At 44.7% G+C, this 14,972-nt stretch overlaps 2 protein-coding genes across 2 annotated transcripts; one reads left to right on the top strand and one right to left on the bottom strand.

The window, feature by feature from the left end:
* The first annotated feature begins 1,739 nt into the window (after nucleotides 1-1,739).
* On the top strand, nucleotides 1,740-12,319 carry DLAT (dihydrolipoamide S-acetyltransferase). Its single transcript, XM_059829590.1, has 14 exons — nucleotides 1,740-1,985; nucleotides 2,529-2,630; nucleotides 2,980-3,104; nucleotides 3,223-3,379; nucleotides 4,555-4,681; nucleotides 5,048-5,235; nucleotides 5,756-5,918; nucleotides 6,149-6,216; nucleotides 6,984-7,076; nucleotides 7,170-7,277; nucleotides 7,846-7,961; nucleotides 8,247-8,409; nucleotides 8,573-8,709; nucleotides 9,512-12,319. Exons 1-14 carry the CDS (start codon nucleotides 1,740-1,742, stop codon nucleotides 9,639-9,641), a joined length of 1,923 nt encoding a protein of 640 aa, XP_059685573.1. The 3' UTR covers nucleotides 9,642-12,319.
* Nucleotides 12,273-14,880, bottom strand: PIH1D2 (PIH1 domain containing 2). The gene is made up of 5 exons (XM_059829592.1): nucleotides 14,713-14,880; nucleotides 14,465-14,588; nucleotides 13,716-13,961; nucleotides 12,906-13,171; nucleotides 12,273-12,789 (listed from the first exon to the last, which is right to left on the bottom strand). Exons 1-5 carry the CDS (start codon nucleotides 14,878-14,880, stop codon nucleotides 12,643-12,645), a joined length of 951 nt encoding a protein of 316 aa, XP_059685575.1. The 3' UTR covers nucleotides 12,273-12,642.
* Between the last annotated feature and the right edge of the window lie 92 nt (nucleotides 14,881-14,972).

Raw genomic sequence — 14,972 nt, 5'->3', positions numbered from 1 at the left:
AATATTAGGTATGAGGATAAGAGGTATCAGGTGGAAAAGCCATTGGCCAGATGTTTCTCTCCAATAAAAGCAAAAGATGTTGCTTTTAAATCAGTTTGGCGCTCCTGTAACACTGACTTCAGTGGATTTATTCTGGGGTGTGTGCTCTTGATGTTACACCTAGGACTTGTATTTTTCACTGTTTTGAATGTTTATTTCTATCCAACTTTCTTCAAAATTACTTTCCTATTTCTATGTACTTGTAACTTGCTTATGTAACATACATGCTAGTGTAAAATTATATTTTCATAGAAACTCTCATGTTTGCATTCATCACTTAGAAAGGGCGTTTATTCTCAAGCCTGTTCTCTAGCAAAGTGAAGCTTTATCTGTCCCTCTAAACCAGACATACCTGACTGGCTAAGCCTTGGATTAGTGGACCAAGCAGTTAGTTATCTCAATAAAACAGGATTTGCAAACTGAGTCTGTTCAGTGCTTGTGAAGGGGAAGATGGCTTTGAACTGAGAAGGCACAGATAGGGATACTGTGTATAAATCACTTGGAATGCCTAAGGTTAGCCTCCCACTGGTCCTGGAGAAAACCTTTTCTCTCACTTTTCCACAGTGTTTTAAGAAAGCCTGTATTTTCTGAGACTTATGAGATTAACAGACTTAAAATCATATGCCCTGAAGAGCAGGCTCAGAGTGTTAGTAAAATTCACATTACTTTTAAAATTAGCATGGACAATACAAAATAGAAACACAAGCTCTGCTTGGCTCCCTTGGTGATGGCAAATTTCACTGCTTCCATCCCAAAGGTTGTGTGAACTGCTGCAACTGGCTGAGCTCATATCCCGTATCCTTAGAGGCAGCCACTCCTAAATCATTTAGCATGGCTAAAACGGCCGCAATGCATGTGATGGGATTTTATTGTGTATGGTGCTAGCCCGCTAAGCCCTTTGCCCTTGTGCTTTCCAACCCCTTGACAAAACGCAGTTGCTTTCAAAGCGTAGGGGAAGTCTTTGGTTGGGGTACCCGTGCTGCTGAACCCCGGCCAGAAGCTGTCATCACTACCACTGCACAGAATAGCTTCTGGATTCATGTGTCCCCATAAAGAACTGGGATCTTGCTAAAATCTAGGCCACGTCATCGTGACAAGGAGACTCCAAGAGGGCCTGTTGCAATTTTGGGTGGGTATTGCACCAAGATACGATGTACAGGTTTGGCTACAGCCCAATTTCCTCACTGCTGGACAAGCTCCCACCACTGATGTGAACCACGAGGCTGCGCCCGCTGCCAACCAGCTTTCTCTACCCCGTTCTGGTGCCGCGAGGCTGCGGAGGCGCAGAGCCAGGCCGGCGGGCGGCATTACGAGTGGGCAGGGCCCCGCGTGTCCCCCGAGGGCCCCAAGGAGCCTCCGGCAGTCTGCCCTCCGCGGGGGCACGCCGGGCCCGGGGCGCGCTGCGGCCTTGGGGTTGACAGCGGGGGCCGCCACAGACAGCCCCCAGGCAGCCTCCCCTGCCTGGGCTGGGCTCCCACTGCCGCTGCAGCCCCCGCGTAACCGCCCAGGCCGTCCCGCCGCTGCGCAGTGCGGCCTCGCAGTCCCCGCGACGCCATTACACGGCGATCCCGCCCCGCCGTCCGTCCGCCGCGCTTTACGGCAGCACGGCAGTGTCGCGCGGGGCTGTGCGGCGCCGTGCCCGGACGGAGGAGGTCACCGAGCGGCGGCGGCGGGGCCGCGGCTCCGGCTCCGGCTCCAGCATGTGGCGGGTGTTGGCGCGACGCGTAGCCCGGGGCGCGGCGGGAGCTCCTGGTCTGGTGCGGAGCTGCCGAGCGCTCGGTACCGCTGGGGCCGGCCGCCGCGCGGCGGTGGGGGTCGGGGCTGTGCCGCTGGGCCGCGGCCCAGCGTGGGGCGGCCCCATGCACCGGTCTGGCGGGCTCCTGCTGCCTCCTGCCTGGCCCCGGCTCGTCCCGTGCCGCTGCTGCAGTCTCCCGGCACACCAGAAGGTGAGAGGCTCCCCCATCCCAGGCAGTCTGGGTGCCCCCATACCCCCTGGTATTCGTACCCCTATAGCCACTGGGGTCCCTCAGAGGACAGACTCGTGTCCCCCCGCCTGCCTCGGGGGCAGCCCCTTCGTTTTCTTCGGGTCTTGCTTCCCCTCACTGGGTAGCTCAGTTTGCCCTGGGGAGCTGCAGTTCTTCTCTCCCTCCTCTCGCCGTTCTCAAACCCTTGCCACCACCCTGGCCCAAGTCCCCGTACCGTCATCGGGTACCATCTCCTTCACCACTAGTCCTTTTTCTCTGTACTTCTCTTAGTCTTCTGGCATAGCTTCTCCCTTCTTGGTCAGCCCCATCTCGGCACCCCAGTATTGGTTTGCCCTGGGGTCTTACCAGCAGGGTGGAGGCAGTCCTGACCTGCTGGGGATTTGCAGAGAGACTCTCCTTTGCACCCCCCTATCCCAGCCTGTGCTGAGGATCCCTCTCTGCCCTATGCGTGGGGTTCCTATTGTCAGGCCTGACTGAGTTGTAACACTGTCCTATTCCTCACAGGTGGCCTTGCCAGCTCTGTCCCCCACAATGCAGATGGGCACCATTGCGCGCTGGGAAAAGAAGGAGGGTGACAAGATCGGTGAAGGAGAGCTCATAGCAGAGGTATCTTGGGGGCATAGGCTGTGCTGCATTTCTAATGAGCTGCATGTGCATCTTGGGTTCTGTCCCTGGTTGCCCTTAATTGAAACCAGATCTTGGGTTCAAGATCACAGATCCCAACAGATGCTGTGGGGAACAAGTGGCTAACAGCCTTTCAAAGCTGGTTGCTGCTTTTCATCTTTCTGAGCAGGAGCAGCGCTTAACCTGTTTGAGAGCGTACTTTCCTAGAGCTGGTGCCACAGGGTGATTTTTCCAGAACTGTGTGTGTTGTGACCCTGCACTATCAGACTGGAAGGCTCAGAGCTCACTGGTCTTTTCTGTTGCCATAATGATATCCTGTTCTCTCTTAAAGGTGGAGACAGACAAAGCCACAGTTGGCTTTGAGAGCCTGGAGGAATGCTACTTGGCCAAGATCCTGGTACCAGAAGGAACAAGAGATGTTCCTATTGGGGCCATAATATGTATTACAGTAGAAAAGTATGTATTTTGCTAATTCTTGAGTTGAATTTTCTTTCTTGGGGCTTCTTGGGTGCCATGTGTGAAAGGCTTAGAGACAGTCATCTGACTGGTTTTGCGGTTGTGTGTTTTCTTCTAGGCCTGAACATGTTGATGCCTTTAAAAATTTTACTCTGGATTCTGCAGCGTCTGCCCCCCCTGCAGCCTCAGTGCCTCCCCCTCAAGCTGCAGCTCCCTCACCGCCAACTCAGCCTTCTCCTCAGGCTCCTGGCAGCTCTTACCCTCCTCATATGCAGGTAAGAGAGCATTGCTGATGATTTAAGGCTTGTTGCAGTCTTTTTCTGTCTTTGACATTGCTAGCTCCAGGGCATTCTGTCATAAATACTATCTGGAGTGGGAAGTTATTAGCTACAGTTGCAGGAGTGTGTGCTACTTGAATTGTTGCATGCTTAAAGCAGGTGTTTGGGGGGGTCCCAGCAAGCTTTTCTTCAGAAAATTATTTTAGCATCCCAGCTGCTAGTAGAGGAGAGACTTGTCTTTCCAGGATTGTTATGCAGTCTAGAAAAAACTGCTGCATTTGTATTATTCGGACAGTTCTGGTATAAAAAGACCTTGTGCTAAGTGTGAATAAGCTCTGAAGGGCCTGCTTACATCTCAGAGCAGAACTCAAATCTGTGATACTCTGATGAACACACCAGCTGTGTTTGTGGGTGACTACTAATGAGTTGTATTTGTGGATAATCTTTTTACCTTGCTTAGATACTGAAGTGTACATCCACTGTTGTTGCATTTGAGCACTTTGTAGCGGGGTATTTCTGTGCCATTCCTTTGAAAAAGAAAATTTGAAATACTAAACCTCATTCCACAGATGATACATGTGGGAACTGATTTGTCTGAGATGTTATGCAAAGTCAGTAATTGAACAAAGAATTAATTAAAGGCTTCTTAATCTGACTTGTGTTTTAGCTACTAAACTTGCTTACTTGCCGCTCTTTGCCTTATCTGTCCAGTTTTGCCCTGAAGCTGTACTCACACGTGCTGCTGTATTTGTTGCACAGCAATATGTATGTGCAAACCTACACCATCTTTGAGTGCTTACTGGAAGACAAGTCTATATAGCTTTTGAAGGGGCTGAACCTGTTTGTCACAAAGCGACTTGCTTCAGTCTTCCTTTTAGCCTTGCAGATAGCAGCTGCAAGACACTCCCAATGTGATTGTGGTAATAATTATTTTGATATGAAGATTTCTTGCTCTTTGCATTTGCTTGCTTTCTTGCTTAGGCCTTGGTAAAAGAAGCCAAATTAGCAATTTGGGACAGCGCTGTGCTTTGCTGTAATGGAACCAGATCTAGGTGTGCATTAAAGGCTGGCTACTTCTTTAGGTTGGCATCATTTTGTCAGGGGTTAAAACTGTGTTCCCGTTCCTTTTGGATTACTAAAATCTGATTCTCTGGTATTCTCTGGCTTCACAGGTCACACTCCCTGCCCTGTCACCTACCATGACAATGGGCACAGTGCAGAGATGGGAGAAGAAGGTTGGGGAGAAACTGAATGAGGGAGACTTACTGGCAGAAATTGAGACAGATAAAGCCACAATAGGTGAGTCAACTCCAAAGCCAAGAATGGATGAGGTGCCCTTAAAAGGGGAGGATCCAGAGTAGCCTCTGTGTCAACTGTTCTCCTGGCTGCTCAGGATGTGTAGCTGTGGGGCAGCTAAAACAAGTTTTGTTAACTTCTCATTCCATTGGAGAGCTAAACGTTGGTGCTCCTAAAAACACTTCTATTTCTTCATCAATCCTTCTTAGTAATGTACAGTGCATGGACACATTTCCCTATCTAGTTGCACTGAAAAGGATTCTCTTGCCTACTAAATATAGGACAGGGCTTCAGCTATCAAAGTCTTTAGAAGCAGCATTTAGAGGATCTCTTCAGGCACCAAACCAGTTTTGTTTCTTTCCCTTACAGGCTTTGAAGTGCAGGAGGAAGGCTACTTGGCAAAAATCTTGGTGCCTGAAGGAACAAGAGACGTGCCATTAGGAACAGCTCTCTGCATCATTGTGGAGAAAGAGTCTGATATTCCAGCCTTTGCTGACTACCAAGACACTGCAGTAACTGACATGAAAGCACAAGCTCCTCCTCCTCCTCCTCCACTAGTAAGGATGATTCTTAGCATGTGAGAGAAGTTACGGGGACCATTAAGAGGTCTGATCTGAACTGTTCTGCTGGTTTGACAGTGTGAAGCCCTGGCTCCAACAATAATGTTTATGATTCTGTGAATGCAAGGCTGACACATGTGTTGGTGATAGGTGACCTAAGAAGTGGTTGCTAGTTTGCCCTCCAACAGCTGGAGCAGATAGTCATTCATTACGATCTCTTCTCCAGCCTGTTGCTTGTGCCAGTTCTAATGCCTCATCCTTGAAAATTGGGAGCATAAGTTACTTATTTCACCTTTTTTTGGTGTATAGTTCCGCAGCTTAGTTAGCCTCCTTCCCAGGAAGTTTCTGATTTAATTTCTGGCACTGGGAAAATTCTCTGAATCTGAAAATTCTTTCAGATTAGTGACTATTTTCGCTATTCTCTTGACTGGTAATTAGATGGTCCTGTTCTCTTACTGTACCTTCAAAGCTTTTGCTGAATAATCCTGAAGCTAATGGCTTTGATTCTTCTGTTAAGGTGGTGGCAACTCCTGTTGCTGCTCCTCCTCCCCAGCCTGCTGTTCCTTCCACTCCAGCAGTCCCCACAGCTGGGCCACCTCCCCGGAAAGGAAGGATCCTGGTTAGTCCCCTGGCAAAGAAAATGGCAGCAGAAAAAGGAATTGACCTTGGCCAGGTGAAAGGTGGGTTGCTCTTCTGCTTCCTAGCTCTCACTATCAAGTATCTGTCCTTCTAGGTACATACTTGCCAATTCTTTTCTTTCCTCCCTGTCGGGAACATCCTGACTATGCAGCTGTCCTCACCCGAGGCTGTGTTAAGTGACTTCTCTCTGTTGAATAAAACTGTACCTTTAGAAGCAATGTCCTGTTGCAAATAATTGAAATCTTCTTATGTTTTTCTTTGACCCTTTTAGGTACTGGACCAGATGGTAGAATCACAAAGAAAGATGTGGAGTCATTTGTGCCACCAAAAGTTGCTCCAGTGAGTAGGCTTGAGATCTGTAAGAACAGATATTTTATTGTAGGGATGAAAATGCTCTGTAGAAGTGCAATTACTGTATGGAACTGTTATTGCTGGACTGGCTGGGTTATGATGCTGTGTGGGCTATGTTGACTGTTAGGTTTTAAGGCTTAACCTGTCAGAAACACGGACGAAGTGTTCTTCCTTTATTTGTCCCTTTGGTATTTTACTGACAAAAAAAATTGTGGGCTTCCAAGCCTTCATTTGGTTGCTACATTGTTATGGATTGAGGTAAGCCCAGTCCCAACTCATTTAACATTGCTGAAAAGAGGCAATTAGAATGAAAGCCGGACTTATGAACCAACAGCCTGCTGTCATTGTTGCCACAAATCTGTTTTTATACCATTCCTTGTCTTTTATATGAGATGATGGAAGTCTTGCTTTGTGTACTGCTTAAGGGATGTGGCTGAGTGCAGTTTGAGAGTGTCCTCTAGCATACCTCTCTGCTGTATGTAAAACAACCATCTAGTAGGACTTACTATTCTGGGAGCTTCGTAACAGTATATATCAGTGTTGCATTTCTAAATTGCTTAAGTACTACATTTAATAATCAAATATAGGACTTAGAACCTAGTGGGTACTGGAGAGGTGAGGCTAGAGAGTAGAAATATCTGCTGCCCTTAAGCAAGAGGCAACTTAGCCTCAGCACTTGTCCCACATACTGAATTAATCTGTACAATTGATACTTGGATACTACTGTGAATTATGCTGTGTTTCTCTGATTGCAGGCTCCAACACTAGAGGCAGTTCCTGCAGCTGCTGCAGTTGCAGCAGCACCAGTGGGGACCTTCACAGATATCCCTATCAGCAACATTAGGAGGGTAAGAAGATTTTATTCCTTTTGGAGATCATTATTTGCAGTCATAAATTTTTCAAATTGATTTATTTTCATCGCTTCTATCTTACACCCGCAGGTAATTGCTCAGCGGTTGATGCAGTCTAAACAAACAATACCTCACTACTACCTTTCTGTTGATATAAACATGGGAGAAGTACTGGTGCTAAGGAAAGAACTCAATCAGGTAAAGCATTTAGGCATGGTGAGCGTGTGTGTGTGAGGAAAGCTGCATTCTCTCACAGGTTTGCCCACCCTGCTTTTTGGTGATACGCCATTTTGGCTTGCAAAAAATAGTCATTTCAGTGCCTTTTCTACCTGTTATGGATTGGTTCTGGACTGTCTGTGACAGAATGAGACTTTTTACCCAGGTGCTGTGCACTGACTTCTGACTTCCCTAAGAGGGCCACTTTTTACTCTGCTTGGTGTTGTTCAATTCAAAGAATAAACAGCTGGAAAGTAGGGCAAAAAGGTAAAAAGGTTTTTAAGAGTAACAAGAGTAGAAAATTTAAGCAAAATAAAAATTCTAAGCCAAGTTTGGGGAAAAACAGACATAAAAGATTGTACCTTCTTAAATTATGAAGGAGATGTATTCGCCTCCTAAATTATCTTGGCACTTTGAATGTTAATACTTACAAATAGTGTGATTGTTTTCTAACATTTTGTCTAAACAAGGCTGCATGGCAGTGATTGTCCAAGTTAATTGAGGTAATGCGTAAGAGACAAACTGATGCTTCAAATCTCTTTATTTACAGGAGGTCTCGGATAACATTAAGCTTTCTGTCAATGACTTCATAATTAAAGCTTCTGCTCTGGCGTGCTTGAAGGTGCCCGAGGCAAATTCTTCATGGATGGACACAGTTATTAGGCAGTAAGTTTATGGTACGGTCGAAGCCAGAAACTTTCTTTGTTCAGTAGAGAGTTCATGGCAAAATAGCAGACCTTCTGCTGGGATTTTGAGGAGGGAGGGGAACAGTTATAATGCAAAGGTTGAGGGCCTTTCATTAAAGTGCTAAGAACCTTGCATCTAAGGCTAGTGTGCAAGGTGAAATAATTGTTGCAAAATTAATATTAATTTAGAGTTGTCTGAACAGTTCTGAAAATTTTTTTTTTGTTATCTTGCTAGAGTAACTGGCATCTCCTTTGTGTCTTGCAGAAATCACGTAGTGGATGTTAGCGTTGCAGTTAGTACTCCTGCAGGGCTTATAACCCCTATTGTGTTTAATGCACATATAAAGGGCCTGGCTTCCATTAGTAAGGATGTGGTTTCTTTGGCAACTAGAGCCCGAGAAGGTAAACTTCAGCCTCATGAATTCCAGGTGAGAAACTCAGATTGCTGTTAAACATTGCTGCCCTTGACTTCTCTTCAGGAGCCCTGTTCAGAATGAGCAAAGCTTATTTTGTGATGTTTCAGCCATGCTCATTAATATTCTACATGAAACAGCTTTTGTGAATTTGACTATGAATGCATTTTTCTTGTAGGGTGGTACTTTCACGATTTCCAATTTAGGAATGTATGGGATTAAGAATTTCTCTGCCATAATCAATCCACCTCAAGCCTGCATCCTTGCAGTTGGTTCCTCAGAGAAAAGGCTAGTGCCAGCTGATAATGAGAAAGGGTGAGTATTCATCTGATTCTGCATATACTGAGCTTCTGAATTCAATATGTTTCTAACACTTCCATTAGATTATCATTTAAAAAAAATATTAGTTGTTGGCATACTGCTTTCAGCACCTTCTGAAGAAGTACAGTGAGATCTTGTATAAAAGGGTCACACAGGCATTAAAGAGAAATGCAATGACTGATGAATGATCTGCCATACATTTATTCTTGCAGCTTCTTTGCAAGTTAAGGAAAAGCTGTTTCTTTCTTTGAGGGGTAGGGTTAAGCTGTGGAAAAGAGTCTGGGATCCACAACAGTTTAGGCACCTGTTGCTCTTTAACAACTTGCTTAAATTTGCATTTAAGGAAAACCTAAGGAATGGATTATAATTCAGGTGTCCTGTATATCATATCGCCTTGCTTGGAGCTTGAACTAGCATAGACCCAGGAGATCATTTAGGATTATTTAAACCTGTTAACAGTCCTAGGTAGCTGTCACTGACACATGGTGAAACGGGAGGTTACTGGGTAAAGTGGCTCTTTTTCTTCGATCACATGGGGCTGTTCTTGTGATACAAAGAAAGATGAGCTTCCTGCCCTAAAGGGAACATACAAATGTGTTTCTTAATTGTAGAACGGAATTAATATGATCTGCTGGCCAGTGTAATCTTTTTTAGAAGTCTACAGAGATAAACATTTGTTACCAAGCACGAACTGCTATTGCTGGTTCTCTGATAAAAGCTTTTTTGCTTTGTTGGTGGCACTGACTTGCAGAAGATTGTGTTAACATTTTTTTTTTATTCTTTCTTTTTCTTTCAGATTTGATGTGGCCAGTGTGATGTCCGTTACACTTAGCTGTGACCATCGTGTTGTAGACGGAGCAGTTGGAGCACAGTGGCTTGCTGAATTCAAGAATTTCCTTGAAAAGCCAGTAACCATGCTGCTATAATTTAACCATGCAAGCAAAATTTTCCTGGGTCACACTGTTTTGTTTTAAACAAGCTATTTAGACTTTAGTGTTCAGACTTATTAAAAGAGTTCCTTTTTTATTTTAAATATGTATTATATTATCTGGTAATGTTATTACCAGTCTGTACAGAAAAAGTTTGCAGAAGTGCTTTTCAGAGCAATATTACAGCTATACTGTATTTTTATACAGTTAATTAACTTGCAAACTCTTCCAAAACAGAGTTAAGCATCCCAGATTTACAAATTATCCAGGCAGCATGCATACTGCCATCTGCTTCTAAACTAGGGTGAACAAGGGGGTGCATACCAAGCCATTTAATGACCTCAGTGTTCTCAGAAATTTGAATTATAAACATCTCTTCACAGGAGTTCAGATGAGATGGTAACTGAAACGTACAAGTTAGTAGAAGGTGAATTCCCTTATTATCCTGTTCTCCTGCTGGGGTGGGCAAGTATGATAGATGCACTAAGGGACTGAAGCAGCTGGGAATAGTTTCTCAAAGGCCAAGTGCCAGTATTCCAAATCTCTCTTGGAATTTGGCACTGGTCTGGACCTTCTTGGCTATGCCATCCCTTTTGAGCACTTTAAAGTAAGGTGAGAGAGCACTGATATCTGTGGGGTCTCAGCTCTCAGATACCACAGGGAATGTGCCGTCTTCTCGTGGACTTTCACTTACATGTGCTTTTTATATGAAAACTCTTTAATTGCTATTCCTCTTGCTAAGTTAATATCAGACTATGGTGCCATGGAAGTAACTGTTTTGCAGAATGTTCAAGAGAATCTGTGTGTTGGAACCCAATATAGGCAAATCACACATGCTAATAATCCCATCAGTAGGTATTAATCATGTGATGACTCGAATGTTTGGAATTTTTTTTCAGGCATTCTAACATAGGAAGCTCTGAGTTAGTCACTGGTACTGCAGTTCTTCCCTGAATTGTCTATGTTGTCCCAGCCTCAGTAAGCTGCAGAATGTGCTATCCATGTATATATTGTATGTAAAATGCTTCAATAGTTTGTTGGACTTGTGTCCAGTTACCCCAGTCATATCCTTGAAAGGGGTGCAGTGCTGAACATTCTTAAATTCCACTTTCCACATGGAAATGTTAATGTAGAAAGGACGACTGTGTAGTAGTTACAAAGTGACCAGGAGAATTAAATAGCGGGAGAGAATTTAAAAAAAAAAAAAAAAAGGAAAGAAAAAGTTAAAGCTGATCTGTTATTCTGTATATTGCATTAAGTACTGTCTCCTGTAAAGTTCTACAAAATTCACTAAAGATATTGAAAGAAAATACTGTGGAAATTAAATATTTTTGTGGGAACTATTTAATGTCTGGTTGCTGTGATACCTGGGTTTCATGCCTGGCTTAAGCAAAAAAGTGCATTATGGTTTTGTTTTTTCTTCAATGATCTAAAATATCTTGGTTCCAGACTTGCTCTAGTGAACCTACGTTCTATTAAATGTTTGGAATTGACAACTACTAAAACATGTTCCAGTGCTTTTCTGTTCAGTTGTGTGTGGCTTACTGTACTGCTATAGCACAATCAGAGCTGTTTAGCCTTTCAGTCTGATAGTGAAACTTACCCTATTAACCTTAAATTGTAATCACAAATGTTCCAAAATAATACATGCTTTATTACTATCGTGCAGCAGTGAACTTCAATCTTCCCGGCTTCCTTGCTGCAGTTTTCAACAGAACCTCAAATTCTGGCTACGGAGACCTTTAACTTTATTCCTGCAGTAAGAACACTAAATAGTTTATCCTATGGAAATGCTCTCTGAATGACTGTCAGACTCTGGAACACTTGGAAAACAAAAAATCCTAGCCAGTGTATGTGCTTGGAGTGCTGATAGTGACTTCTGGTACTGCTTGCATCCTGCAACAGGCCGGCTCGGCTCCTGCGGTGATAGGATTTCAGCTTGAACTTGCAACTGTAACCACTAAACGGTGTTTCAGTGCAGCCTTCTAAGTTGCTTTGAAACAAAGAGGGGGTAAAGCTAGGAGTTACTGCTCTTTTGTAAGCCTGTACTTTAAAGTTGTAGCTCAAAACAAATTTGTTTGTTTCCATTTCTGATCTGATGAATATCGGTACAGAAACATGGTTGTAGTGCTAATGTGTTACAGAAGCTATAAGAATGACGTACCACCAAATCAATCATGAAACTAAGATGACAAACTTTTGCTTGTCCCTTTCCCAATTAATTCTAGTAATGCGTAGTAATCCTTGACCTTGTTTTGTGTTGCTTTGTATTACTTTGTATTTTGTGTAAACTAATGCAGATAGTTGTTTCTAGTTGAAGTGCTCCAAGATTGTTTTTGGTTGCTAGCTTCACACTTAGCATTCCTGAGCTTTGAATCTCTATATGCTGTTTCGAATAGTACAAAATAGGTCTGTTGTTTTATGGTCCCATTCAGAGATTACCAAACTGGTAAGAAGTGAGGTTAAGCATATTCAGTGACTGGAAAGACTACAAAGCCTATTCCAGTTAAGATCAGCAGGGATTGTCCTAAAGAGAACAGCAACAGCATTCAGGGCAACCTGTAGAACTGTGTATGACACACCTCTGCTGGTTGTTGCAATATTAAATACACGTGAGAGCTGCTCTAACCATGTGAATCCAGTAATCAATTTATTTAGCAAAAAGACTTCATAACTGTTGTTGTACCTTAAGGCAAAATGATGTAGTAAAGCATGTATGCATTTATGGTTCTTTACTACAGCTGTTAACATATTCAAGTACTCCTTGAATATTTACAATCTTTACTTATTCTTTTTCCTAAGTTTGGTGGTGCTAGTATTCCTCCAGACGTTCTTTTCTACATGCATATTCTAAAGGCATTTGAGGTAGTCACCTCTGAAGATTAGAAGGTCAATTAAAAAAAAAAACCACTCCTTGCCATGTAAAAGTTAGGATTCTCATTTTGGGGTTTTGTTTTCTTCTGTCACATGTGAACATGAACTGGACAGAATGCAGTCTTTAAGGATCTGGCTTGGCAACCGGCACTGTGATAAACAATACCCGTTTTCCTTTGTTAAATACTGCTGTAGTTGTTTCTTCGTCCACCAATTCTGGCAGATCTAGTTGTAATTTGTATTTTTCAGGGACTTCAATGATTATGTCATCCTAAACCAAGAAAATTAAAATAAGTGATTAACTATTTGACAACGAATTAGCAGTGAGCATTTCTAGGAATTAGATACTAGACAGAAAACACAAGGTTATTCTTTCTGCTATCTTACCTTTGAAATTCTCAGATCACACTCAGAAACAGAGCTAACCTTAGGCAATTCAATTTTGAGTTCAATTTTGAGCGGTTTCTTGTTTGCATCCTTCACGGTGATCATTTCATAGACAGGGGTACTCAGCTTCTCTGGCATTTCAGTACTGGTGATTTCCTCTATCAGATGCATTTTAGAGTGTGTCGTGCTTTCTTCCTTCAGCAGCACAGGAGCATTGCTGCAGTCCTCAGCTTCCATAGTGTGTAGCAGCTGATCAAGTGTCAGTTCTTTCAAGAAAACATAAGTTTTTCACATGTATCACTCAGTTACTAAGAACGGTAATGTTATGCCACTTGACAAATATATCACGAAAGTTTTAACTGTAATTAATTGTAATTAGCAATTTTGTCAGCTGAAGACTGTTTCTGGCAGTTTCTCCTTTGCCCGTGATTTGCTTTTATTGCCAACGGGTTAAAAGTTGCTGTTTTCAGACTACTAGCAGCCCCTTTTACTCAGGTTAGAGCAAAAGAAACTTAGCACCTCAAGGGATCAAATCCTAGCAGAGATACCATGTCTAGTGGATATAGGAAAAAGGGAATTTGCTGCTCCAGTGTCACTACAGTTTCTCGATTGTGCAACATCAGAGATGAATGCAGAGGGGCCAGCAGGGTTAAACTGATACCTGGTATGAATACTACTGCCTTATTCTGAATTCTTAGAAGCATTTTGTTTATGCTTATGGCAAGAATTGGGGTGAGAGAGATGAGGCTTGAGTTAATTTGTTGAAGAATCTGATAGGTCCTCAAAGAGAAGTGACAGATCTCTACATACCCTTCTTTGTGTTCTCACTGAGATGCGGAGTTGGCACCTGCCTTCCTTTCAGACGTTGCTGCATCATTTCCAGGCTTCCTTTGAATTTGAATGATTCAATGGTGTACGGATAAGAAAGAATAAGGTTGCATCGTTCCTCAACAAATTTAAGTGTCAAATGGATCAAGTGTTCCATTTTCTCTGGGTTTTCTTCTCCCCTCTGAAGAACATCTGGGTTATATGCAATATCTATAACGCTGTAAAGGTCTATAAAAACAAATTATGTGTCAGAATTGTTGCTATGGAACTATGTGCCAGTGTTCTTTACAATCACTTGATTTAAAAGCAAAGGAAATGAATTTGTGGCTTCTGGGCAGAGAACTGATTCTATCAACCTTGCCTAGAGATGAAACCTCTCCATGTGCTGGTTCTGCGGTCTGTGTGTTCAAGGAGAAGCACGGGAACACGACCCAGGTCAACATGAGTATATGTGGTCAAAGAGATTCCTAGTGCCTAAGTACTTTCCAGGATTTAGACGTGTACAATTTTTGTGTTTCTTGAGGTTTTTTCCAAAAAGGAAGGACTCATTCAGAGTCCCTGTTTACATACACGTGTCGCATCCCTGCCTCGCCGCCCCCACCCCAGCTAAGAGCTGGCCACGGCACAGTACCACCCTCTGTTGCAGCGACAATCCGCGTGCGATTGCCACGCAATACACCGCTGCAGGAAGAAATGCATTCGGGGCGAGGCGCAACTCGTCTGGGACGTACCTCCCTCACCGCATACTTCTTCTAGCCGCCCCGCGCTGACAGGTGTGGGGTCCCTGGGGGCCTTGGGCGCCGGGACCCTCTTCCAGCTGCAGACGTTGATGAACAGCGGCCCCCCGACAAGGCCCTGCAAGAGACCGAGCCGCGGCTGAGCGCCCCGCCCGCGCCGTCCCCCTCCGGCCCCGCAGTCGCCCTCGTCCCCGCTCCCAGCAGCCGGGCCGGAGGCCGAGCCCCAGGCCCCGCGCACCCACCGCGGGACGGGCCCGCAGGCACAGGTGGGGCTCCGGCGGGGCGCAGAGCCGCTCGGCCTCGGCGCGCTGCCGCCGCAGGAGCCGGCGGTAGGCCTGGGGCTCCTTCTCCGCCATCTCGTCCAGCAGCGACCAGAGCTGCGCGGCCCGCGCCAGCGCCGCGCCCGCCATGGGTGCCGCCGTCGCCTAGCGACGGCAACCGGAAGGGCCGCGCGCGGCGGGTCCGCCCGCCTTCCCCCTCCTCCTCCCGTTTCCGCGCGTTC

This window comes from Gavia stellata, chromosome 26, assembly GCF_030936135.1.
Source record: "Gavia stellata isolate bGavSte3 chromosome 26, bGavSte3.hap2, whole genome shotgun sequence".
NCBI lineage: Eukaryota > Metazoa > Chordata > Aves > Gaviiformes > Gaviidae > Gavia > Gavia stellata.
This window is presented reverse-complemented; position numbering and strand designations above follow the sequence as displayed.

Excerpts from the sequence above, each read along its gene's own strand:
- PIH1D2 (XM_059829592.1), bottom strand. The coding sequence starts at position 14,880 with ATGGCGGGCGCGGCGCTGGCGCGGGCCGCGCAGCTCTGGTCGCTGCTG. Across the intron at positions 14,589-14,712 it reads GCCTGCGGGCCCGTCCCGCG|GGCCTTGTCGGGGGGCCGCT; the intron begins GTGGGTGCGCGG and ends GGTCTCTTGCAG. Across the intron at positions 12,790-12,905 it reads GTGATCTGAGAATTTCAAAG|GATGACATAATCATTGAAGT; the intron begins GTAAGATAGCAG and ends TTCTTGGTTTAG.
- DLAT (XM_059829590.1), top strand. The coding sequence starts at position 1,740 with ATGTGGCGGGTGTTGGCGCGACGCGTAGCCCGGGGCGCGGCGGGAGCT. Across the intron at positions 5,236-5,755 it reads CTCCTCCTCCTCCTCCACTA|GTGGTGGCAACTCCTGTTGC; the intron begins GTAAGGATGATT and ends TCTTCTGTTAAG. Across the intron at positions 5,919-6,148 it reads TGACCTTGGCCAGGTGAAAG|GTACTGGACCAGATGGTAGA; the intron begins GTGGGTTGCTCT and ends TGACCCTTTTAG.